Genomic DNA, 27,770 nt, shown 5'->3' on the forward strand with positions numbered 1-27,770 from the left:
AGAAGACAGGTTGGCATTAGCAGGAGCTGCTCAAACCCACATGCAGTCGTGCATATATATAGGTGAGCAAGTCCTGCACTTGTGGCCCGTTGCTAATGGCAATCCCCAGCAAACTCCAATTTAAATGTGCCTGTTTTCCATCTACAGGTCACATTTAGGTGCACCTGTGAGGCCTGGGCCATATCAGCCAGTCTTGAGTGGGACTCGCAGACTCCTCCCTCCTCCCATTGCCAGCATGGTCACATGCTGGAGGTAACTGGTGAGTTGTTTGTGAGTCGGCCTCATGCTCCTGTAATTTGCCCACTGGCTCCTGGTATCGCCCATACGGCTCAGTTAGGAGAGTGTTAGGTCCCGGGCTACTTGAGAAACCTTGGCGTGGTGCCCGGGCTTAGACATGTCCTACACCTTAGGATATGTTGACTAATCTCTCAATTTTAGAATCAGTTTGAGGGTTTAGTAAGATTGCAGCGTGCACCTGTCTTTGCTATTATTTTGTTATATTGTTATATTAATTATCACATCCGCACTTGTTACCTTGTGTAGGATGTCAATTGTGGTACTTGTGGTTCGCAGCGGGCATCCTCCACCGTATGCATTTTGCTGGGGATTGCCATTAGCAACGGGCCACAAGTGCAGGATTTGCTCCCCTATATATATGCACAACTGCATGTGGGTTTGAGCAGCTCCTGCTAATGCCAACCTGTCTTCTTAGTTTATACATCCTTCTTACCACCTTTCCTTCTAGTGTACATCCTTCTTACCAACCTTCCTTCTAGTGTACATCCTTCTTACCATATTTCCTTCTAGTATACATCCTTTTTGGCATCCTTTCTTCTAGTATACATCCTTCTTACCATCTTTCCTTCTGGTATGCATCCTACTTGCCATCCTTCCTTCAGCGATCAGTGATGAACGCCGCATCTGAAAGCTTCAACAAAGGGGGGCGGCACAAATGCCGTTCCCCGTCATTGTGCCTGCTACTTACAAAGAAATGCTCTTCGCGATGAAATAATAAATCGTGAAACTAATTTCTTTGTGAAATTCAGCGAAGCATCTGAATCGAATTTTTGTAAACTTCGCTCATCACTAGCTATGACCTCAGCAACTTCTTGGGTTTTTAATATTGAGTATATTATGATCAGGAGCTGTTGTCAGCTTTGCCTCTATGATGTTTATGATGTTTATGCGTGAAACTCGTCCTTTAAATCACCAACATAGTCTCTCTTCCATTTGACATGATGGTCTTTGTACAGAATGTAGGTCACACAAAGGGCAGCACTAGCCTTTCCCATCCTGCCAAACTTACAGAAAACAAATTGCAACGTGTGTATATATAGAGACGGCTGAGCAAACATATCTACCAGCTAGAAAAAAGTCTAATAAATACTTTGCACCGATCACTTCTCTGCAAAACATCCATTTTATTTCTCTTGCACAGTGAGACAGTCCCCCGACCCTACCTGCTAATCCTCTAATGATACCTCATTGCTTTACTGCAGCAAGTACCCAAACAGATGACATTTTAGATCTCCGCTCAGAATTTTAACTAGTCCCTAAGCCACACAACCCATAGTTCAATGTTTAACAATACACTGTCTGCATCCCAAGCAAGAGAAGATTTAATGTGCATGCTCTAAATTGAGGTTTTACAATTGCCACTAAAGGTTTCTGTGCACCGAGCAGGAATTTAATAATGTGCTGTACTAATTCCAAATGGATTAGCCGACTGCAGTCTGTAATGCGCCCGTGCGATAGATGGATGAAGTTTACTATGCAACTCTAGAAATTGATCTAGAAATAAATATATATGTCAAAAGTTATGAATACAGAATTGTATGTGTGCAGCTATGGCATCAGCACTAGAAATTAGTCAATCACTCCAAATTCATTGCAGGTTCGACTCCGTCGTATCAGTGGACTGATTCCATTTGAATAGATTTGCACATTTCTAATTAGCACCAAGCACCAGCTAAATCTGGGCAAATGCCAGTGTCCCCTGGGGCTCATGGAGATCTAGATAAACATGATCTATGCATGTTAAACAGATGTAGACAGGGGTCCAGTGTGACTCTTGTCCAAGAGACCTCATGTTAGACCCCACAAGGGTGACTCATTACTTCCACTAGGTATTTGACCAAGGGGCATTGACCTCAGGGCCGGTGTCAGCACCCGGTTCACTCGGGCAAGTGTCGGGGCCCACTGCTCCTGGGGGGCCCACTGTGCCCGATCACTCCTGCAGCTGTGTCCTGGTCTTCATTAAACTGCCTGTTCTGAATTCTAGGGCAGCTTCCCCCAGCAATGCAGACAATTTTCGCCATGTGCACTGCTGGGGTGGGCAGCCCAGGACTCAGAACAGAATAGATGGAGTTTCCTACTGGGCTAAATGACCTTCTTGATGTCATCCGCCCATGTGACCAGTGGGGGAGGAGCCGAAGGAGCAGAGAGCTTGCAACGAGCCGGACCGCAAAGGAAACACGTGAGGCTACGGTGGGCCGATGGGGGTAGTAGTTCATTTACTCATGGTTAGCAGACCCTCCCTGGGCCGGCAGTGCAGTGGATGGGAAGACAGCACCAAATCATCTGGGGCACTCTCTGTTGCAGGGAACACCAGCCAGATGGAAGTTGAGGTGCCCTTGATGGTATAGGTGTTTAAATGTGCTTTGGTGGCTGGGCCCCTGTGTTCGTATATTCAATATTCAAATTTGCGATATTTCGCGAATATTTTGTAGAATATTCATCATATATTCGTGAATTCACAAATTCGAGATTATATTCTTGATTGCGAATATCGTCAATGTAATATTCGCATAATGCGCGCAAAATACAGGCGTGGGTCACTTATGTTGCATTTTTCAAGCTGGTATAAGTTTCCTGAGACTGGGGAAAATGGTTGACAACACGGCAGAACATTAGAATAGCTTTATATACAGATAGAGTGCTCCAATATATTTGCGCTTGGGAATTTTTCGCAATTAATAATACGCATATTTTTTCACAATAAGTGCAACTTGTATATTAAGGCTAACTTTTCTATTGGTTGCTAGGGATGTTGCTAAGCTGTGACAAAGCCTTCTCATTGGCCCACAAGCTAGAACAAGGGAGGGATGATCACCTGATGTGTACTGTGTAAAAAACAAAAAATAATAATAATATTCGTCATTATGAATATACAGTATATAGCGTTATATTCTAAATATTTGCAAATTCTCAAAGTGCCGATATTCGCAATAAAAAATGTATTTTCGAATATTCGCTCAAAGCTACGGATAAATAGGAAATACCATACATTGCAAATACATTAGATAAATAGGCAGATGTTTAAAGTGTCCCTTTTACACACTTATGTGGGACGCTGTAAGCTGTGTTCCTGTACAGAGAAGAGAAAGTTTGGAATGTGGTAAGGCCTAGCTGTGTGTGTCTGTCACTGTGTGTGTCGAAGGCATTGCTTAGACTCCATAACACAGTCTAGCCAGTGCCTAATGGGTTACAGTTTAGACAACCTTCTGGTGCATGGTAATAATTCCTTTTTAAACCCCAGTCCATGTCCCCTCAGTACTGAGAATCAGTGGGAATCATATTGCCCTAATGCCATTTTGAAATATGCCAACTTGAATTCAATTTATGTAGAAGACCTCAAATCTGAATCCCATTGTGGTTCTTCTAAAAAATAAAAAATAAATGCACAACCCTTTTAAATTATACCTTTATTAATCTTATTTCTAGAAAAAATGCCCTAAGCATGAGAACTTCATTATATAACACATATTTACCCAAGTGAAATGAAGCTCTGCTTATTGACCTTTCTAAAGAATATAGACAATCATCTGAGACATTCCTCAAATGAATAAGATGAGTATTTTTTTTTTAACCGATTTAAAGTGGTATTCCCAGCACAGACAATGGGGGCATATTGCTAGGATATGCTCCCATTGTCTGATAGGTGTGGGTCCCATCTCTGGGACCTGCACCTACAATAAGAATGGAGCTGGGAAATGAACGGAGGGCGCACTGCGCATGCACGGTCGCCCTCCATTCATTTCTATGGGGCCGCGAAAAAAATAGCCAAGCCTTGGCTCTGCGATTTCCGTCTGCCCCATAGAAATAAATGGGAGCGGGGGCCGCACGTGCGGTCCCATTCACTTCTATGGGAGCAGCGGGGAGCAGCGCTTGGTGGTGGGCGGACCCCAGGAAATCCGGGGGCCTCCAGCCACAGCTCTCCCCGCTCCATTGTTGTTGTAGGTGTGGGTACCAGAGGTGGGACCCACACGATCAGACAATGGGGGCATATCCTAGCGATATGCCCCCATTGTTTGTGATGGGAATACCCCTTTAACCCCTGAAAGTCCTCATTTTTCATCTCAGAAGCCACGATCAGCGATGATCATATCCTTACATTGATTGATTAGTAGTATATACAGTTCCCTAGCACAATATATTCTTAGAAGGATTAGAAGGTATCCTGTCACTTTTGAAATGTGATGCAATTCAAAAAATTCTGTATAATTTGTATATTTACCAGTTAACTCTCTTTCTATGATCAGGAGTCCAGTGGGTGGTCCTGCTCCATGATTGACAGCCATCTGCATCTGTGTGCATACAAAAATAGCTGTCAATCACTTTGTAGAACCGCCCACTGGACTCAAACATAGAAGCAGAGATTTAATGGTAAAAAATTATACTGAATCTTTTACCACGTAACTATATATCAATCTGCTCAGACATAATGGGGGGGGGGGATTAAATAACAGTTTTCTGACCCAAATAAAAATATCTACAACCTTCATGTCTGCAACTTTTTAAACACCATTGTGCCTAAATGGCGTTTCTACAGTATGCTGCCCATGCCACTGTTACAAAAATTGGGCATGATGAAGGTGAGGCCAGTGGGCTTGGCATATTTATCTTCTTTTATGCTAGTTTTCTGGTGTAAAAGAAGACTGAAATCTACGCCAGCTCTGAGCTGGTATAGATTTCACTTTAGGCACACAGACTGGCAGAGGATGCTCCTAATTTATTTAAGTCCTGTGCTTAAGAGTTGTATCACGAAACATATTCTGCATTTTTTAAATCAGCACCTGGATCTGAATACTTTTGTAATTGCATGTAATTAAAATGTTGTATAGCCAGTGAGTTATTTCATAAAATGTATTTGTATAGCGCCACCTGCTGTTTGTTGTTTTGCTTATTTTTTGTCCCTTCTCATTGAGCTAGTCGAACATGCTCAGTTTAAATCTTCAGCTGCCATATATCCTGTTAGAAGCTGGGGCAGTTACAGTGAGACAGCTGCAGCAGAAAGGACACGCCACCTGAGCTAACAGGCTGAACATAATCTAGCAGAGCAACTGGCGTAGTAAATGCAGAGATATCTGGATTAGTGATGAGCGGGAGGTGCCATATTCGATTTCGCTATTCTATTATTCAAATTTTGATTATTCTATTTATCGCGAATAATATGTGATTTAATTATTCGCGTATTGCGATTTTATTTTAACTGTATATGGCATAAAGGCAACTTTCCTATTGGTTGGCTATGGCACTATGTCTATGTGTATTATACGAATGTTCGCTATATTGCTATAACTTCGTATTTTAGAATATTCGTAATATTCTAAAAAACGAAGTTATCGTGATTTCGTGATATTCGTTAAATTCTTTTCTATGTCGCTCGCTATTATGTGCGCACAAACGTATTGTATTCTAAATGATTCTAATTACTGATTTATAATTTTCCTCTTCATGTAAGATAGTTTATGTCATGCGATAAATCGGCAATTAAATATGCGAGTGAATCGCGTCGCATAAGGGCTGTATGCTATTGGGTTGGCTTGGTCGAATAGACGAAGATAGAGAATATAGCGCTATATTCGCTATATTCGACATTCAACAATTCTACCAAGCCAACAGTTACTTACGGTTGGCTTGGTAGAATTGTCGAATATAGCGAATATAGTGCTATATTCTCTATCTTCGTCTATTCGACCAAGCCAACCCAATAGCATACAGCCCTTATGCGACGCGATTCACTCGCATATTTAATTGCCGATTTATCGCATGACATAAACTATCTTACATGAAAAGGAAAATTATAAATCAGTAATGACTCATTACTGATTTCTAATTTTTCTCTTCCTGTAAGATAGTTTATGTCATGCGATAAATCGTCAATTAAATATGCGAGTGAATCACGTAACATAAACTATCTTACATAAAGAGGAAAATTATAAATCAGGAACGATTCTCATTACTAATGAGAATCGTTACTGATTTATAATTTTCCTCTTTATGTAAGATAGTTTATGTTATGCAATAAATCGGCAATTAAATATACGCGTGAATCGCGTCGCATAAGGGCTTTAAGCTACTATATGCTATTGGGTTGGCTTGGTCGAATAGACGAAGATTGAGAATATAGCGCTATATTCGACAATTCTACCAAGCCAACCCATTAGTGATAGTAGTAATTTTTACTAGTAAATTAATTTTAGTAAATTACTAGCACTAATTTAGTGATATTAAAGTAAATTACTAATATGACTAATGGGTTCAGATGGAAAAAAAAACAAATATTCGTTATAACGACTATATCTTAATATATTCGAAATATTAGCGAATTTACAAAGTGGTAATATTCGTACGAATATTTCGCTATTCGAATATTCACGCTCATCTCTACTCTGGATCTATGTGAGGTACAGGGCCAGTTCTAGCTTTGTTATAAAAGGTACTCTATGATGTCTACATTTTTATTTTGATACATCAATCATGGCATAACCCCCTTAAATTAGTTCCTCTGCTTGCATAGGAGATATGATAGAGCTAGGTAAAAGGCTAGTCTATGAAAAATCTCCTCTTATGCTAAACATGGGTTTCCTTTAACTGCAGGTTTATGTGCAGTGGCCGGGTTTGCGGTGGCCCCAACGCTACCCCTGGACACTGGACACTGCCGAGGGGTCACCATGTGTTGTTGCTCTCTGGAAGGGATGGTGAGGTCTGCACTAAACCAGTGTGCTTCTTTACCTGAGGAATTCAGGTGCAAAACAATACAGACAAGGCATAGGGCTGGCTTCTACAATCTCTTACCTGGAAGAAAAAGTTTTTGATGCTGAGGAAAGGCCCGAGCTAGCTGTCCTTCTCTATCTTAGAAGGCTAGTGCCCTGGTCAAAGGCTTGTGATCCAGGGTCTGGGGTCTTCTAAGCACTGATCCTTTTCTGCGGAACACTAAGGGCGCTGACTGCTCTCCTTATATACAGTTTCTAGCTGAACTAGAACCTTCTAGTGGGAGGGGTGGAGTGGAGAAACTCTGCACAAACAAATACAATGTTACACTTTACGTCTCTCATAGAGTTGCATTGGAGCTTCAATGATACTCAATTGCAATAACACAGCAATTTTTAGAGACTAAAACAGAATTTCAGACATAATAACATAGCAGCACCTGCCATTTAAAAGGTCAATCTGTTTGGGTTTGATAAACAAGTCTGGCTTTTTCCCTCCAAAATATGTTATTCTTTAACCCTTTCTACCCCCGGGTCAGTTTTCACCTTCCTCCCCAGGCCATTTTTTTGCAAATCCGACATGTGTCGCTTTATGTGGTAATAACTTTGGAACACTTTTACTTATCCAGGCCATTCTGAGATTGTTTTCTCGTGACACATTGTACTTCACGACAGTGCTAAGTTTGAGTCAATATATTATTCTTTTATTTATTAAAAAATCCCAAATTTAACAAAAATTTGAAAAAATTCACAATTTTCTAAATTTTAATTTCTCTACTGTTAAGACAGATAGTAATGCTTCATAAAATAGTTATCAGTCACCATTCCCCTTATGTCTGCTTTATGTTGGCATCATTTTTATAAATGTCATTTTATTTTTTTAGTATGTTAGAAGGCTTAGAAGTTTAGAAGCCATTTTTCAAATTTTCAATAGAATTTCCAAACCCATTTTTTAAGCACCAATTCAGTTATAAAATAATTTTGAGGGGTTTACATAATGAAAACCACCCATAAATGACCCCATTTTAGAAACTACACCCCTCAAATGATTCAAAACTGATGTTACAAACTTTGTTAACCCTTTAGGTATTCCATAAGTATTAAAGAAATATGGAGACGAAATTTCTAAATTTCATTTTTTATGCAGATTTTTCATGTTAATCAACTTTTTCTTGCAACACAGGAAGGGTCAACAGCAAACTAAACCTCAATACCCTGTATACATTACTCTGATTCAGCAGTTTACAGAAATACCCCATATGTGGTGGTAAACTGCTCTATGGGCACCTCGCAGTGGTCAGAAGGAAAGGAGCGCCATATGTATTTTGAAGGCAGATTTTGCTAGAATTGATTTTGGGCACCATTTTATATTTGAAGAGACCCTGACGTACCCCTACAGTGGAAACCATCAAAAAGTGATCCCATTTTGGAAACTACACCCATTTAAAGAATATATTAAGGGGGGTACTGAGCACTTTGACCCACTAAGCGTTTTACGGAATTTGAAAATGAAAGGTTTCATTTCTTCCAATAAAATGTTGCTTTAGCCCCAAATTTTTTATTTTCACAAGGGGTAGGAGGAGAAAAAGCACCCCATAATTTGTTACCGATTTTCTCCTGAATACGGCAACACCCCATATGTGGTGGTAATCTGCTGTGGGGGCACATGATATGACTCAGAATGGAAGGAGCGCCATATGGCTTTTGCAGTGCAGATTTTGATGGATTGGTTTATGGGTGCCATTGGTTTTTATTTTTTTAGTGATTGTCTTATGTGGGGGAATTTTTTTTGTGGGATGAGGTGACTTTTTCATTGGTACTATTTTAGGGTGCATAAGTGTCACAGCCAGACAGCTGAGAAGCGCTCACAGGAGCTTCTCAGATCCTCCTCCTTGAATTTCTTTGTTTTTGTTTAGTTTCTCATCTCGTTAGTCTATCTCAGCTGTCATGCAGTTGGACTGATTGCTACCCTTTAAGTTCCTCCCCATAATGCAGTAGTGTGCGGCTGATACAACTTCCTGGAGTGTGTGTGCATGCTGTCCCCAGTTCCCAGTTCCCAGTCCTCAGTCGTCAGTCGTCTGCAAGATAAGTGCTGTTTATGTATTTATGATTTTGTCTTTTCTGGATCCAGGTGACCCTGACTCCCTCCGTGTCAGTGTAGGGAGCCGGTGGTCGTGTCCCCTCACTATTGTAGGGTCTTCAGGTAATAGATAGCCGAGGAACGTGGATATGCGCCCATCCACCTTTGGGGTGTTCGCATAGGCTGAGCAGTGAGGGAGAGCGGCAGGTCTATTGCAGGGGTCTCCCTTTGTTCCTTAGTTGTGGATCCAGAGAGACATTGTTTATATGGTATTGTCTTGCTTCCTGTACACCATCTGTGACATTATCAGCCGCCAAAACCGTCTCAAGCATGGATCCGGTTTCACTTTTGGCTGAACGCTTTCAGGGTCTTTCTTTGGAGGTAGCTGATCTCCGTAAGACTTTTTCTCAGTTTCAAGTGACCGGTTCAGCTTGCGTTCATGGAGTTTGTGCTGAGCCTAAGATCTCGCTCCCGGATACGTTCTCCGGGGGTAGTGAGAATTTTGTGCGTTTTAGAGAGGCTTGCAAACTCCATTTTCGCCTTCTTCCCCATTCTTATGGTGATGAAGAACGGAGGGTGGGGATCATTATATCGCTGCTCAGGGGTAACGCTCAGTCCTGGGCCTTTTCGCTGCCGGAGGGGGCACGGCCCCTTCGTTCAGTGGATGAATTCTTTTTAGCCCTGGGTCAGATATATGATGATCCGGATCGTATTGCTCTGGCTGAGTCTAGACTACGTCTGTTATGCCAGGGTAAACAATCCGCAGAGATATACTGTTCAGAATTTCGGAGATGGGCAGCAGATACGGGTTGGAATGATACTGCACTCCGAAGTCAATTTTGCTATGGTCTTTCAGAGGGATTGAAAGATGCATTTGCCTTTCATGAAAGACCTACCTCCTTGGATTCTGCTATGTCTCAGGCTGTTCGTATTGACAGGCGTCTTAGAGAGAGAGGAGAGATCTCTCCTTCCTGTCATACTCAGTCCCGGGACAGTGCAGCGGTCTCATTCTGTGCACAGGGGTCTCAGTCGCTGTCACCCCCTTCTGAGCAGGAGTCCATGCAGCTGGGGTTGATTGCCTCTGACAATAGAAGATTCAGCCCGCAGGGGAGGGTTTGTTTTTGTTGTGGAGGTATAAATCATCTGGCAAATGTTTGTCCCTCTAGGAGATTCAGGCAGTTTTCTGGGAGTAATAAAGAGACAAAAGGAAAAAATCTTTTAAAAATGTTCCGCCTGTTACTATTGGCAGGGTTGAGGCGGAAATTGAAGGTTTTCCGTTTGCTTGTAGTTCCCGTTTTGTCCTGCTTGCTAGGGTGGCGCTAGAGAGCAAGAGCATTTTTTGTGAGATTTTTGTGGATAGTGGAGCAGCTGTCAACCTCATTGATAATCAATTTGCAATAACTTATGGTTTCCAGGTATGCACTTTGGGAAAGGATATTCCTGTTTTTGCTATTGATTCAGCTCCACTTTCTCAGAAATCATTAAAGGGCATAGTTCACAATATCCTTTTAATTGTGAGTGATGCTCATGTTGAGGATTTGTCATGTTTCGTCCTTAGCGGTTTGCCTACTCCTCTAGTGTTGGGGCTACCCTGGCTCACTAAACATAACCCCACCATTGATTGGCAAGCGAGGCAAATAAATGGTTGGAGTAACTTTTGACGAGAGAATTGCCTCATAACATCTGTTTCTGAGGTTTCTACTAAGACTGTACCACCTTTCCTCTCTGAATTTTTGGATGTCTTCTCTGAGAGTGGAGTTCAGGGTTTAACTCCGCACAGGGAGTATGATTGCCCTATTAATCTCATCCCAGGCGCCAAGCTGCCTAAATCTCGTTTATACAATCTCTCCCAACCTGAGAGGGTCGCTATGCGGGCTTATATCTCTGAGAGTCTGAGAAAAGGACACATACGACCCTCGAAGTCACCTGTTGCCGCTGGTTTTTTCTTTGTTAAGAAAAAATATGGTTCTTTAAGACCTTGTCTGGATTTCAGGGAGCTGAACAGTATCACTATTCGTGATCCTTATCCGCTTCCTCTGATCCCGGACCTGTTTAACCAGGTTGTTGGGGCTAAAGTCTTTTCCAAATTAGACCTAAGAGGGGCATACAACCTGGTTAGGGTCAGAGAAGGAGACAAATGGAAGACGGCTTTCAATACCCCTGAGGGCCATTTTGAGAATTTGGTTATGCTTTTTGGTTTGATGAATGCCCCAGCCGTTTTTCAGCATTTCGTCAACAGCATTTTTTATCATTTAATGGGAAAATTTGTATTAGTGTATTTGGATGACATTTTGATTTTTTCTCCTGATTTCAAGACTCATAAGGAACACTTACGTCAGGTCTTGCTCATCCTGCGGGAGAATAAATTATACGCGAAACTGGAAAAATGTGTGTTTGCGGTTCCAGAAATCCATTTTCTGGGGTTTCTTGTCTCCGCTTCTGGTTTTCGCATGGACCCCGAGAAGGTCCGCGCTGTGCTTGAGTGGGAGCTTCCTGAGAATCAGAAGGCGCTGATGCGTTTTTTGGGCTTTGCCAATTATTACAGGAAATTTATTTTGAATTATTCCTCTGTTGTTAAACCACTCACTGATATGACCAGAAAGGGGGTAGATTTTTCTTCCTGGTCGGTAGAGGCGCGTAAGGCCTTTTCTAATATCAAGGAGAGTTTTGCTTCCGCTCCCATCCTAGTACAACCTGATATTTCGTTACCCTTCATAGTTGAGGTTGATGCTTCTGAGGTAGGGGTAGGTGCGGTCTTGTCTCAGGGTTTCTCTCCTGCCAAATGGCAACCGTGTGCCTTTTTCTCAAAGAAACTCTCCTCTGCAGAGAGAAATTATGATGTGGGAGATAGGGAATTGTTGGCCATCAAGTTGGCTTTTGAGGAATGGCGCCATTGGCTAGAGGGAGCCAGACACCCTATTACCGTGTTTACTGACCATAAAAATCTGGCCTACTTGGAGTCAGCCAAGCGTCTGAACCCGAGACAGGCCAGATGGTCTTTGTTCTTTTCAAGGTTTAATTTTGTTGTTACGTTCCGCCCTGGGGTTAAGAATGTGAAGGCAGATGCCCTGTCACGTTGTTTTCCGGGAGGTGGGAATTTTGAAGACCCGGGTCCCATTTTGGCTGAAGGTGTGGTGGTCTCTGTTCTTTTTCCTGAATTGGAGGCAGAGGTGCAGGCAGCCCAGTCAGAAGCTCCTGATCTTTGTCCTCCTGGGAGGTTGTTTGTGCCTCTCGCTTTGAGACACAAGATTTTTAAAGAACACCACGACACGGTCCTAGCTGGGCACCCGGGGGCAAGAGCCACACTGGATCTCATCGCTCGGAGATTCTGGTGGCCTGCGCTTCGTAAGTCGGTTGAGGGTTTTGTGGCAGCTTGCGAGACTTGCGCTCGTGCCAAGGTCCCTCATTCACGGCCATCAGGTCCTCTCCTTCCTTTGCCCATTCCTTCCCGTCCTTGGACACATCTGTCCATGGACTTCATAATGGACTTGCCTCGTTCCTCGGGGAAGTCTGTGATTCTGGTGGTGGTGGACCGTTTTAGCAAAATGGTGCATTTTATCCCTTTTCATGGTTTGCCCAATGCTAAGACGCTGGCGCAGGCATTTATTGACCACATTGTCAAATTGCATGGGATTCCTTCAGACATAGTCTCTGATAGGGGCACGCAGTTTGTTTCCAGATTCTGGAAGGCTTTCTGTTCTCGCTTGGGGGTTCGGTTGTCATTCTCTTCTGCTTTCCATCCGCAGTCGAATGGCCAGACAGAGCGCGTCAATCAGAATCTGGAGACATATCTGCGCTGTTTTGTGGCGGAGAATCAGGAGGATTGGTGTTCTTTTTTGTCCCTTGCTGAGTTTGCTTTAAATAACCGTCGTCAGGAGTCCTCTGATAAGTCACCATTTTTTGGTGCATATGGGTTCCATTTTGGGACTTTCTCGGGAGAGGGCTCTTCTGGTTTGCCTGATGAGGACAGATTCTCCTCGTCTTTGTCATCTATTTGGCAAAAGATTCAGGATAATCTAAAGAGCATGAGTGAGAGATATAAGCGTGTGGCGGATAAGAGACGTGTGCCTGGTCCGGACCTGAATGTTGGTGATCTGGTGTGGTTGTCTACCAAGAATATCAAATTGAAGGTTCCCTCCTGGAAGTTGGGTCCTAGGTTTATTGGGCCTTACAAGATCCTGTCTGTCATCAATCCTGTTGCCTACCGTCTTGATCTTCCTCAGACTTGGAAGATCCATAATGTTTTTCATAAGTCCTTATTGAAACCTTATGTTTAACCTATTGTACCCTCGCCTTTGCCTCCTCCTCCGATTATGGTTGATGGAAATCTTGAATTTCAGGTCTCTAGGATTGTGGATTCTCGTCTTGTCCGCGGTTCCCTCCAGTACCTCGTTCATTGGGAGGGTTATGGTCCTGAGGAGAGGATGTGGGTCCCAGTGACGGACATTAAGGCCTCTCGTCTCATCAGGGCTTTCCATAGGTCCCATCCTGAGAAGGTGGGCTCTGAGTGTCCGGAGTCCACTCCTAGAGGGAGGGGTACTGTCACAGCCAGACAGCTGAGAAGCGCTCACAGGAGCTTCTCAGATCCTCCTCCTTGAATTTCTTTGTTTTTGTTTAGTTTCTCATCTCGTTAGTCTATCTCAGCTGTCATGCAGTTGGACTGATTGCTACCCTTTAAGTTCCTCCCCATAATGCAGTAGTGTGCGGCTGATACAACTTCCTGGAGTGTGTGTGCATGCTGTCCCCAGTTCCCAGTTCCCAGTCCTCAGTCGTCAGTCGTCTGCAAGATAAGTGCTGTTTATGTATTTATGATTTTGTCTTTTCTGGATCCAGGTGACCCTGACTCCCTCCGTGTCAGTGTAGGGAGCCGGTGGTCGTGTCCCCTCACTATTGTAGGTTCTTCAGGTAATAGATAGCCGAGGAACGTGGATATGCGCCCATCCACCTTTGGGGTGTTCGCATAGGCTGAGCAGTGAGGGAGAGCGGCAGGTCTATTGCAGGGGTCTCCCTTTGTTCCTTAGTTGTGGATCCAGAGAGACATTGTTTATATGGTATTGTCTTGCTTCCTGTACACCATCCGTGACAATAAGGCTGAGTTCACACGGGCGAGATTTCCGTGCGGGTGCAATGCGAGAGGTGAACGCATTGCACCCGCACTGAATCTGGACCCATTAATTTCTATGGGGCTGTGCACATGAGCTGTGATTTTCACGCATCACTTATGCGTTGCGTGAAAATCGCAGCATGCTCTATATTGTGCGTTTATCATGCAGAACCCATAGAAGTAAATGGGGCTGAGTGAAAATCGCAATCATCCGCAAGCAAGTGCGGATGCGGTGCGATTTTCACACATGGTTGCTAAGATGACAGTCTATTCACTGTATTATTTTCCCTTTTAACATGGTTATAAGGGAAAATAATAGCACTCTTTAATACAGAATGCTTAGTAGGTGGTCAATTAAGGGTTAAAAAATAAAAAATAATTAACCCACCTTCTCCACCGTGGTGATGGACCATGTGATTGGACCATGTGATCTGACGTCACCACAGGTCCTTTAGCCGGCAGTTCATGATTAAAGAAGTAAGAAGGTGAGTTAATTTTAATTTTTTTTTTAACCCTCAATTGACCACCTACTAAGCATTCTGTATTAAAGAATGCTATTATTTTCCCTTATAACCATGTTGTAGGTGGATCATGTGATATTTTTATAGAGCTAGTCGATACGGACGCGGCAATACCTAATACGGCACTGGGTGGGAAGAGGTTAAAGGCTACTGTATGTACACCATCGGGGTCAATTTTTTAAATTATTGCATTGTACCTATTAAAAATATGGAATCCTTTTTTACTGCACATAGCTAAGATGCAGTATCAGCAGCCTGTCAATTTTCTGTCTTTTCCGTCATCTGGGGAGCAGACGGACTTCTCATCTCTGCTCTCTGACATTATAAACACTCATCAAAGCTCATTTAGAAAGTCCCAAAAGTCTCTCAGTGTTTATTAACCCTTTCCACAGTGCCGTGCAAACACAGTGCAAATGAACAGCATATATATATCACAACATACATATAAAATGCAGTTACACAGTATTAGACAGTATACTGTAAGTAAGTGCAAGTTAACCCTTTAAAGCATAATAAAGTGAGGAGTTTATGACTTTTTTTAATAGGGGAAACAGGGGGAAAATGTTCACAAATGTCCAGACTTCAAAATACCCCTACTTCATGGTTAAAAAAATACTTCCTTTTACCCATTAAAGTCTACCGATCCAATATTTAACACATTAGCAACTGTTCACATCTACAAAGTGGTTTTATTTGGAATGAAAACCACTGGATCTGTCATATGGTGAATACCAATAGCTGCTGATAGATCCCACTGACATGTAATGGGGTCTGTCGGGTAAGGCTACTTTCACACTTGCGTTTGCATTTTCCGGTATTGAGAAAAACTGAACAGAACGGAATGCTCCAATAAGCATTCCGTTCTGTTTGGTTGCGTTCCCATACCAGAGAGCAAACCGCAGCAAGCTGCGTTTTTCTTTCCATCATGGTATGTGGAACAAAATGGATCCGGCATGACCCATAATGCAAGTCAATGAGGACGGATCAGTTTTCTCAGACACAATAGAAAACAGATCCGTCCCCCATTGACTTTCAGTGGAGTTCATGACTGATACGTCTTGGCTATGTTAAAGATAATACAACCGGATCCGTTCATAACGGATGCAGACGGTTGTATTATCAGTAACGGAAGCGTTTTTGCTGATCCATGCCGGATCAGGCAAAAACGCAAGTGTGAAAGTAGCCTAACACTGTGGTGTGCGTTGTTTTGAAGCATTGCATCCTGCGCTATTCTTTCCGTCTAGTAGGACAGAATTTGCGACACAGCCTAGCACAGCAATTTGCATCGCACGCTGGTTTAGAATGGCACACTGTACAGATACAATGGCTATCACATTATATAAAGGTACAGACAACACTTGATGTTGGAGAGGGACATTATCACAGAAGTCTTGACTCAGATTCATCATTGTTTTTATTGCTTTCATATTGAACAGTAAACTTGAAGCTAATGTGAATTGATGCCTGTCTCGTCGTCCCTTCTACAATAGCCCACACACCGATAATTAATTGCTGTGTGTATATTCTATCTCCAGAGATCTGCGGAATAACCTGATTAGCACCATCGAGCCGGGGGCCTTTTATGGACTTTCTGAACTCAGGCGTCTGTAAGTATTAATTCTGTTTGAATTACGTTGTAAATTGTGTTCACATCGACTTTTTTTACCACAGGGAATGGCAATATGTCACCAAGCAATAACAGCAGATCAGCTCCTGGCACCGGGCACAAAGTCTTACAGGGATTTTAGGACATTTGTGGATGTACTACAAATTATTGCATCTCCATGAAAGATGTTCTGCCCTTTATGTAGATGATTACTACATCCCTAGTGGAGATTTCACTAGTCCTACAGTGTAATGCTATTGTACAAGTCATGGGAGAGATGTACAAAGAGCTTAAGGATTGCTAACCTACAGATATATAGTGAATTAGTGATGTATACTGATAATATCACTACAGCAAGATTGTCACCTGGTATGATTGCTGGATAGGAAAACACCTAGGCTTGACGGTAGAGGGATTGTCTCGTATTGTCCCACTTCATACTGTATATGCTACATAATGTAACTCTCATTTCAATTTATTTTTAATATCATATAAGGACTAGGGTTGTTTTGGGTATGGAATTTTCTATACCCAATTGATACTTTGCCTGGTATCGATCTCGATACCAGGATTTGCCTTTTTTCGATACTAGGCTTCGTTATTGCGCAGTCTAGTATCAGAGAACAAGGAGAGCTCCGTGTTCTCCTCAGCAGCACAGGTAAGAAGGAAGCAGTCTCGCCCTCCCCCCTGTGCCGCTGCTGCCACCAATGAGGAGAGAGGGGCAGACGCACTGCGCCACCAATGAAAGTAAATGTTTAATACAAATCCCGGAGGCGGTTGCTGGTGGAAAGCTGCGATTAGCGTCAGTTAACCCCTCAGGTGCCGCACCCGCCTCCTGTATTAAATGCTTATTATATTATCATTAGTGATTATCATTGGTGGCGCAGTGCGCCCTCCCCCCCTCCTTCCCAGTATTAAAATCATTGGTGGCACAGTGCATCCCCTCCCAGTGCTCCAGATGGCAACCAAAATGGTCGCCAATGCGACTTAGAATTTACAAATGGCGACAAGACATTTGAGACTAGACAATATAGCTCTGCAGTTGAATACAGTGGCGGGGGCACAGGAGATGATAGTTCTCTGCCCCCTGCCGATGTTCTTTTCAGCAGCGCAGTGGAGAAGGAGTCTCTCCCTCCCCCTGTGCTGCTGCCGCCGCCGCCAATAAGGAGAGAGACAAGAGAAGGAGGGGAGGGGCTGTGGTCACTGTGCCACCAATGCTAATAACTGACCTGTTAATACAAATGCAGGAGGCGGGTGCCTGATTCAAATAGCCGGCACCAGACCTCTATGACAGGGAGCTGCGATCCGCTGCAGTTAACCCCTCAGGTGCCACACCCGAGGGGTTAACTGCAGCGGATGGCAGCTCCCTGTGATAGAGGTCGGGTGCCGGCTATTTGAATCAGCCACCCGCCTCCTGTTTTTGCATTAACAGGTCAGCTATCTTCATTGGTGGCGCAGTGTGCCCCCCCAACAACCCAGTATAATAAACCTTGGTGGCACAGTGCGCCCCCCCAACCCCTCAGTATTAAAGTCATTGGTTCAGTGGCAGTTCCGATCGGAGCCCCAGCAGTGTAATCGCGGGGCTCCGATCAGTTACCATGGCAGCCAGGATGCTCCTGAAGCCCTGGCGGCTATAGTAAGCTCCCTGCTGCTGTGTGCACAAAGCCCAGGGCAGCAGGGAGTGTGAAGTCCTATTCACCCTAATAGAGCTCTATTAGGGTGAATAGGACAAGGGTTCCAGCCCCTAAGGGGGCTAATAGTAAGTAAAAAAAACCTAAAAAAACAAACAAAACACAAACATTTTACATATAAAATATATAAACAATAAATAAATAAACATATTACATAGCGCTGCGTCCGAAAAGTTCAAACTATTAAAGTATTAAAAAATATCTCCTATGCGGTGAACGCCGTAACAGAAATAAATAAATAAAAACCTTGCGATTCGCCATTTTTTTGTCACCTTGTCACCCCAAAAAAAAGATAGGACTGTCTTATTATGGGCCGAACGTTTCATAAAATGCAGAATGCACGCTGCTTTTTTTTGGTGTTTTTTTTTTTTTTTTGGTGGAGTATTGAGTATCGCAATACTTTTTTATGGTGTCGAATCCGAATCAAAATTTTAGTATCGAAACAACCCTACGCCGATCTGATCGGTGTAGCGTTTTCACGAGACCAAAATTTTGATTCGGTTTCGATTTGGCGACAAAATTTTTCAGTTCAGGGGCCAGTGGCTACTAGGTATTTTTTTTTGTCTGGAGCATTGCCCCCTCCCCTCAACCCCCCACCAGTATTAAATCATTGGTGGCGCAGTGCACCCCCCAACCTACTCCCCAGTATTAAAATCATTGGTGGCAGTGGCCACAGGGTCCCCTTCCTTCCTCCTCATTGGTGGCAGTGGCAGTTCCGATCGGAGCCCCAGCAGTCGAATCCTGGGGCTCTGATCGGTTACCATGGCAGCCAGGACGCTACTGAAGCCCTGGCTGCCATAGTCAGCTCCCTGCTGCTGTTTGTACTATGCACAGGGCAGCAAGGAGAGTGTGAGCTCTATCAGGGTGAATAGGACAAGGGATTAAAAGATCCCAGGTTCTAGCCCCTAAGGGGGAAATAGTTTTTAAATAAAAAGTTTTTTAAAAAAGCACCAAAATATTAAGTATAAATCACCCCCTTCCCCAATTTTACATATAAAATATAAAAAAATTAAATAAATAAACATCACATATCGCCACGTCTGAAAAGTCCAAACTATTAAAATATTTAAAAAATGTCCTATGCGGTGAGTGCCGTAACAGAAAATAAATAAATAAAAACTGCGCGATTCACCATTTTTTTTAGTCACCTTGTCCCCCCAAAAAATAGGATCGGACTGTTCTATTATGGGCCGGACGTTCCCTAAAATGCGGAATGCATGCAGCTTTTTTGGTGTTTTATTTATTTTTTGCATGGTATCGAGTATCGCAATACTTTTTTATGGTATCAAAACTGAATCAAAACTTTGGTATCGAAACATCCCTAATAAGGACAGGATTGTTAAACATTTTTGTAATATACTTTATTAGAGAAATATTTTATTTTTACTAGAAAACGAGGTGTAAAGAGTTTTCTGCGTTCTACTGAGAGCTGAAGTTGTCTGTGTGCAACATACAGAGGCTTCCAGCCTGCCTATTCTCACTACACTAGTCCCTGATTGTTTATATGTGCCCTATCACTGACCATGACCCTGCCTATCTGACTTGTTACACACAGGCGTCTTCAGCGCCCAGTAGAACTGAAAAGTGAAGACAGACTCTCCTTAGTAATGCTCAGATACAGTTTTGCTAAGAAGACTCTTTACACTGTTTTCTAGTACAAAGAAACATCTTTCCCTAATAAAGTATATTATAAAAATGCTTCACATCCCTGTCCCTACACTATATGAAAAAATCAACTGAAACAGCAGTTATGTTACACATCTTTGCAATATACTTAATAGGTAATAAATGTTCTGTACTAGAAAACAGATTGTAAAGAACAACCTCTAACAGAGCATTGCTAAGGAGAGTGCATCTTCAGTTTTCTGAGTAATGAAGACTACAATGTATACATGCAGAGGGTTCCAGCCTGCCTCCTATATGTCCCCTATCTCTGTTGGGTTCCTGCCTAACTGACTTACTGTAAGCGCTAACTGCTGACAGCTCAGCTGCGCTCAGTCAAGATTGTGGATTGTGTCTCAGTTGGGTGCCATCTTACTTCCTGTTCCAGATATAAACCTCTCAAGCCTGTTACTCATTGCTTGAGTATTGTGTTTGAGCTCCTGCTTGTGCAGTCCTCTCGCCTGGAACTTTCTCTCTGGTTTGTTCCTCCTCCTTGTGGTTTACCCTGCTACTCCTGGACACCTGCTGACCGCTCGCTGGGTTTCCCCCTGACCTTTCGTCTGGATCCCTGCCTTCATCTCCATTCCTGCTACCTCCTGTGTTTGGGCCTAGTCCCTGCCATTGGATTCCAGCAGTATTCCACTAGTATCGTGACAGCTTCTCTCTTAGAGCAGGGATCTGCACTGCCAGTGCTTAGCAATGACAGTAACTATACAGTAACACCACACACTGTCAGCGCAGAACACTACAGCCCCGCTCCTGTCTGTGTCTTCCCTGTGTGTCTTCTAGCGCTGGGAAGATAGGAAGAGGCTACAACATGTGTTCTGACAGGAGGTGTGCTGTGTTACTGTGTGCTTACTGTCATCGCTAAGTGCTGGCAGTCCCGCTCCCTGTTCCTGCCTAACTGACTTGCTGCCAGAGATAACTGCTGACAACTCTGCTAGTTTAGCTCTTTTCCCTGCGCTTCTCTCTCAGTAAGCGCAGGGAATAGAGCTAAACTAGCAGAGCTAACAGCAGTTATCTCTGGCAGCAAGTCAGTTAGGCAGGAACATAGAAAATATAGGGCACATAGGAGATATAGGATTGGGTAATGACAAGAGGCAGGCTGGTGTGAGGGAAAGTGTAAAGGCATCCATTTTGTATATGTATTTAATTTAGTTCTATGTATAACCTGCACTTAGATAGGAGTGGGATTTATCATTGGAAGGAAGGAGTACAAATTCCACGGTGGGCCCCTAGTCCCTCCAAGCTGATCATTCATTTTCTTATCTCAAATAGTGTTGAGCACGAATATTCGAATAGCAAATTTTTATCGTGAATATCGCCACTTCGAGAATTCGCGAATATTTAGAATATAGTGCTATATATTCGTTATATCGAATATTCGCATTTTTTTCCATCTGAAGACGATTCCTCTCTGCTTCTTGCTTGTGGGCTAATGAGAAGGAAGCAATGTCAAGTTGATAACAATACTTAGTGCACCAATCAGTAATCTGTCTGTCAGACCTGCTAAAATGTGAAGTTGCACGTAGTGCAAAAAATTACTGTAATTACTGCCGATTAGCGCAATCGCGAATATATTGGAGCCCTTGACTCTATCTGCATATAAAGCTATTGTAATGTTCTGCCGTGCCAACCATTTTCTCCAGGAGAAATTCATGAAACTTCTAGCAGCTTGAAAAATGTAGCCAAAGTGACCCACGCCTGTATTTCGCGTTACGAATGCGTATTACGCTATTTTTACATTGCCGATTTTTCACATTCAATAAAATAATCTCGAATTCTCGAAATTCGCGAATATATGACAAATATTCTACAAAATATTCGTAAAATATTGTGAATTCGAATATAGCACCTGCCGCTCATCACTAATCTCAAACTAGACATAGTAACTCAAAGCTTGACTCCACTCTGACACTTTTACTGAGTTTGTGAGTGTATAAATACATGCACTGCTCATTATAATAAAGAAGGACATTACGAGGAACACATCTTGTATGTGTCGTGACCTCGAGCCGGCTCACTCAACTTCAGAACTATTAGAAGACCACATCACATCAGTAGGTTGGTTTGCGACCACTCTGAAGCCTCTCTATGTACACATAGTCATCTTCAGGACTCAGTAGAACGCCGAAGACAGACTTTCCTTAGCAGTGCTCAGTTAGAGGTTGATCTTTATACCCAGTTTTACAAAGAAACAGTTTATAGTGTACTTTATAAAAATGTTTAACCTCCCTGTCACTACACTATATTTGAAGTCCACAAGGAAAATCGAGACAAGAGTCAACAACAGTCCTCAGATTGGCCCCATGAGATACCATGACTTAGAACGTGAGGTTAGATCTACAATATCTACAAGTGCTATTCAAGCATCTAAAATAAGAAACAGCCCTTATCCAAACTAAAACCTTGATGGAGGGATTTTAATAGGATTTACTGGATCTGAGTACTTTTGGCTCCACATCTTTCATTTCATCAAGAGAGCAATCAGAGCTTCAACAAGCATGACAGTATATTTGTGGAGATTATTGTATATTTGAAGCTTACATGTGTTTAAGCTGTTTATGTGTTTTCGAGCTATTAAACAGTAGACTGAACAGTCCTTCATGTTTAATTGTTCGGAGAGCACAGTTTGTTCTTGCTTCTGAAATAATGTAGGTGAAATTGCCGAGATCTATAGGTATTCCAGTGCGCTATACCGTATTAAGCAGGCACGTGTGCCACTGCTACAATAGCAGGCAGCTGGGATACAAATGATGCCATAATCTTGCATTCATATTGATTTATATTTCACTAAAAAGTGGCCATTAAACCCTGGAATCCAGATTGCTGAAAATGAGGAAAGCTTAAAACACATTAAAATGTTACAACCTGCGTTCGACATTGAAAACTCGAGGATATCATTAACAAAAGAAGAAGGCGCTGACACCAAAGTATTACTGTACTACCGTATAACCTTAGATGTCATGAGTCAGTGGTGTTGTCAATCAAGTAGAAAAGCAAATGGGATGGCACTACTACTTAAAACCTATTAATGTGGTTCAATCCAGGAGACTCCTTATATGCACGGGTATCTGTTGCAATAGGTGCTCTGCCCCTCATACATAGTCAGTAAACATATGAAAACAATAGATCCAGAAAGAGAGGCAGCACTCTCTAGCTTCTTTAGAAATTATTCTTCTCTTTAATATTATATAGGTTGATAAAATCATGTACATAAGGTTGGGGGCGGACAGACATCGAGAGCACACAGGTATAAGCCGTTTCGTGCTTCCTCAGGCCACTACGTCATCACGCAACTTGCGTCTCACTTTTTATGTTGTAATCCAGTGTCGTCATGGAAACCACCGACGCTACTGAAAACCTACTACATAAAAACAAATATACAACTCGAAGACACATCAAAATGTACTATTTCCCAATTTCATATAAAAACACTCAGATAATTTTTATCATGTAAGCCTAACGGGCCCATTGCTCCTGAACGCATTATCCATCTGGCTTCCTTACATAGTAGGGTCCGGTGCCTATCTCCCCCTTGCGATAAATGTGGGCCATGTTTAATTCCTGAGAAACTTAGGCCATTGGGGTTACCTCCATGGGGCTCCCCAACATGTTTTATTAAACGTCGAGACACCCCTTCCCGGAGGTAATTGAATTAATGTGTTGTCTGAACCTTTCACATCAATTCCTAATTGTCTTTCCTATATAAAAACTGCCACAACGGCACATTATCAAATAAACCACGTATTTACTTTTACATGTTATATGGGTATTAACCCTATGGTAAAGGCCTCCAACATGCAAATATTTCCATTGGGGATTATATCTACAAAACTAACAATTGTGGCATCTCCAATTACCTATGGGCACTAAATAACTTAACCAATGACTAGGCTTCTCCTCAACAAAGCGACTTCTCGCTAGCTTGTCCCTCAAGGTATCACTTCTTCTAAATGCTATAAGGGGCTTTTCATCTGTTAGTTCATTAAGGCTACTGTCCATATTAAATATGGCTTTCCGGATCACATCTGCCATGAGGCTATACCTCAATGAAAAAGCAAATCTCCTCATATCTCTTCTCGTTTTACCATCAACTTTGTAAAGGAGATCTTCTTGGGATAGACCTGATGTTTTTTTCAAAGCCTCATCTAGAACTCTCTCTGGGTAGCCCCTCACAAGCAAACAACTCCTCATATCTAGGGCTTGAGACATATAGCCCTCCTCTGTATCATTAATTCTCCTGAGTCTAACGAATTGTCCATAAAGGATGGATTTTTTTATACTCTCTGTGTGAAAGCTGTTGTAATGTAGCAAGGAATTGGTCGCCATGGGTTTTCTATATTCCCAAGTGACCAGTCTGTCGCCTTTCAGCACAACAGCCACATCTAAAACTCCATGGTTAGTCCTCCATATTTACACGTAAATCTCATGTTCATGTCATTAACTCAATTAAGATATGTGACAAACTACTGACACTGGAATTCTGTACCCGACCAAACTATGAAAATGTCATTGATGTACCTTAAAAAAGTCTGGATAAATGGTAAAAAAGGATTGACTGAGTAAACATACTTATCCTCAAACCTCGCTAAATAAATGTTTGCAAACGTACAAGATACAGATGTGCCCTCGGCTGTCCCATATTTCTGCCATTTATTCCTGAACCTAAACACATTATTAGATAAAATAAATTCCAAGGCTTCTCTGATGAGTTCACCATATTCCTTGCTTCTATTAGTCCCCCCCCCCCCCTCTAATATTTCCACCATTTCTCCAATCCCTGCTTTATGTGGGATCCAGGTGTACAAACTCTCTACATCCAGGGAGACCAAACTGAACAGATTTCAGCACTCGGGGGAAGTCATTTGTATCCCTTAGATATGAGGGTACACTTTTCAACAATGGCCTCAAGAGTCAATGTACTCAGATAGGGGTTCTGTCCCTGAGCTGATTCTGCCACAATAGAGCGGCCTGGAGGTTGGCTCAGTGACTTGTGAACTTTAGGCAAGAAATACCAAGAAGGTTTTGAAGGGAAAAGTGGTAGCAGCTTCTCACATATTTGCGAAGCAGACTTCTCAAATGGGTTTGTATACTCACTGTTGGGTCTGCTAATAGGACCTCATATACAACAGGATTCTCTACTTGTCTCAAAGCCTCAGTTACATAATAATTCTTTGTCATCGGGACCACATTGCCCCCCTTATCCGCTGGCTTCACTACAATATCTGTATGTGACTGAAGCCATTTCAAGGCTTTATTCTCCCCTGTGCTAATGTTACTATGGCACATGGGGAACCTCAACGCTTTCACCTCTTTTAACACTTGATGGTAAAAAATATCAATACTACAGTACTCCCAGCGGGTATGGGGGGACAAAAAGTGGACATAATGCCTCCTCTGAAATCCCCTTCCAATAGATCATCATTCTCAACATCCACAATGTTTGTGTCAGCTAGAAACTCAAGACATGACATTTCCTTTTCATCATACTTAGTATATATACTAAAACCTAACGGGCCTTTTCGTGTAGGTATCTCCCCCTCCTTCTTTCCTTTACTGACTGGGGTATATTCCTAAACAGCTTATGTAAATGGAGTCTGCGTACAGCCTTAAACAGATCAACTTCAAATGTTACTGGATCGAATTGTTCTATGGGGCTATAGCTAAGTCCTTTATCGAGGACAGAGATACAGTCCTGTGTCAATTCATAACCCGTTAAATTAATGACATTGCTGGTTACTAAAACAGGTTCATTGGATCCAGTCACTGTCTCCAAGATATTTGTTTCCTCCTTCTGGTCGACTTTCTTATTGACAGATTTTTTTTTCTCTGACCCCTTCTGGTGCAGCCAGGTGGATAATGCGTTCAGGAGCAATGGATCCGCTTGGCCTGAATGATAAAAATCATCTGAGTGTATTCATATGAAACTGGGAAAATCGGAATAAGACTTACCGGTAATTCGGTTTCAATGAGATCACCATGACGGCCACAATGAGATTGATCCCTGACCTCTGTAAGGGCAGGAACAGAGAAAGGTTAAAACACCCCCCCCCACCGTACACCAGTGCTTTCCAAAATTATCAGAGTGAAGTGGAGGCAAATCTAAAGTAATCTTATTACATAATTAGAAGGTATTGACTCATACCCACACACAACAAAAAATGAAATAATACATTTGGGAGGGAATAACAAGCCGTCATGGTGATCTTATGGAAACCGAATTACCGGTAAGTCTAATTCCGATTTTCTATATCATCGCCATGACGTCCACAAGGAGATATCCAAAATTATAATATCAAGGGTGGGCTACTGCTTGAAGGACTTTATGTCCTAAAGACAGATCAGCAGTATTTGAAAAATCTAAGAGGTAATGCTTTATAAAGGAATGTACACTGGACCAGGTCGCCTCCTTACAAATGTCTTCCAAGGAGGCACCTGCTCTTTCGGCCTGTGAAGAGGACATAGCCTTGTTGAATGCGCTTTTAAGTTAGCTGGACAAGAAAACCCCTGAGCGGTATAACAATGGGAAAGTGTGCACTTAATCCACCTAGCAATGGAAAATTTGGACAACCTCTTTCCTTTGTTCTTTCCTGAGAACTGAACCAGAAGACTATCGGACTTACTGAAGTTTTTTGTGACCTCCAAGAATTTCAAACCATACATCGAATGTCTAAGGTGTGAAAGGAACTCACACCGCTATTTTTTGGATTATTAAAAAATGACGGGAGAATGATCACTTGATCCCTGTGGAAGTCAGAAACCACTTTGGGAAGGAACCCTGGGTCTAATCTGAGTACTATACTATCTTCCAAGATTCTAAGATAGGGCTCCCTAATTGAGATCGCCTCTATCTCACCCAGCCTCCCTGCAGATGTGATTGCAATCAGAAATGCTGTCTTAAAGGATAGGAATTTGAGCGGACAGATTTCCAGAGGTTCAAACGGACTCATAGTTAGGCCATTTAAAACGGTAATGAGGTTCCAGGAAGGAACTCGTGATTTTAATGTGGGCCTCAGTCTTGCTGCCGCTCTCATGAATCTTCTGATCCACCTATGGCTTCCTAAGTCTGCATCAAAGAAACAGCTGAGTGACGATACTTGTACCTTAAGAGTAGATGGTCTAAGACCTAATTCTAGACCTTGTTGGAGAAAATCTCAGATTTGTTGAATATTAGGTCTAAACAGGTTAGGAGAACATTCCCCTGACCAAGAGAAGAACCTCTTCCAGATTTTTAGGTATATGGCCGATGTCACCTTTTTTCCACTGGCCCTGAGAGTAACTATGACCTTATCTAAAAGCCCTTTTTTTTTTTTTAAACTGCAACGGGCGCCCCCTGCTAAATGGCGCCCTAGGCGACTGCCTAGGTCGGCTTACTGGTGGCGCCGGCCCTGGTCAATGGTTGTAGACAGGATTTCTGAGGATTTAGAATCCAGCCCAGCTTTTTTAGAGTGAATAAAAAGGTGTCTAGATCCGTTTGTAAATGGTCTACCCTATCTCCTATTATTATGAAATCGTCTAGATAGGATCAAGTTCAGCTGTTTCTGTCTCAAGACTGCAACCATCTCGACCACCAGTTTGGTGAATATTCTGGTAGCCGAGGAAATTCCAAACGGAAGAGCCGTAAATTGAAAATGGCAAGTGTTACCTTGCTGGTCTTTTATGGCGAATCTTAGAAATTTTTGAGAGTTGTGGTAAATTGGGATGTGATAGTGCGCATCTTTTAAGTCCACAGTACACATCCATGCGTTCTTTTTTATTAGGGGAAGTAGGGATCCCAGGGATTCCATCCTGAATTTCCTGTAGGCTATGTACTTGTTGAGGAATCTCAGATTTATAATCATACGGAATGACCCTTCCTTCTTTTTTACCAGAAAGAGACTGGAGTAACATCCCTTTCCCTGTTCTGAGACTGAGACCTGAATTACAACTCCTCCTAGTTCTATGAGGTCTTTGATACTTTTCCAAATGCTGCTCTGAGCTTTCCCTGATCCTAGATTTGATATTAAAAATCTCCTCGGGGGGGACTGAAGAAAATTCTATCTTGTAGCCTGCTCTGACTACCTTCTGGGCCCAGGGATTTGATGCTATCTTTTCACATGCACATAGTA

General features: G+C 42.5%; 1 protein-coding gene across 1 annotated transcript in view; it reads left to right on the top strand.

The window, feature by feature from the left end:
- The window catches only part of ADGRA1 (adhesion G protein-coupled receptor A1), a 926,644-nt gene that overhangs the window by 179,222 nt on the left and 719,652 nt on the right, over positions 1-27,770 (top strand). Inside the window, exon 3 of the mRNA XM_040434818.1 lies at positions 16,236-16,307. Coding sequence (XP_040290752.1) covers positions 16,236-16,307 — 72 coding nt within the window. The remainder of the gene's footprint in view (positions 1-16,235; positions 16,308-27,770) is intronic.

The sequence above is a fragment of the Bufo bufo genome, chromosome 6, assembly GCF_905171765.1.
Source record: "Bufo bufo chromosome 6, aBufBuf1.1, whole genome shotgun sequence".
NCBI classification, from domain to species: Eukaryota; Metazoa; Chordata; class Amphibia; order Anura; family Bufonidae; genus Bufo; species Bufo bufo.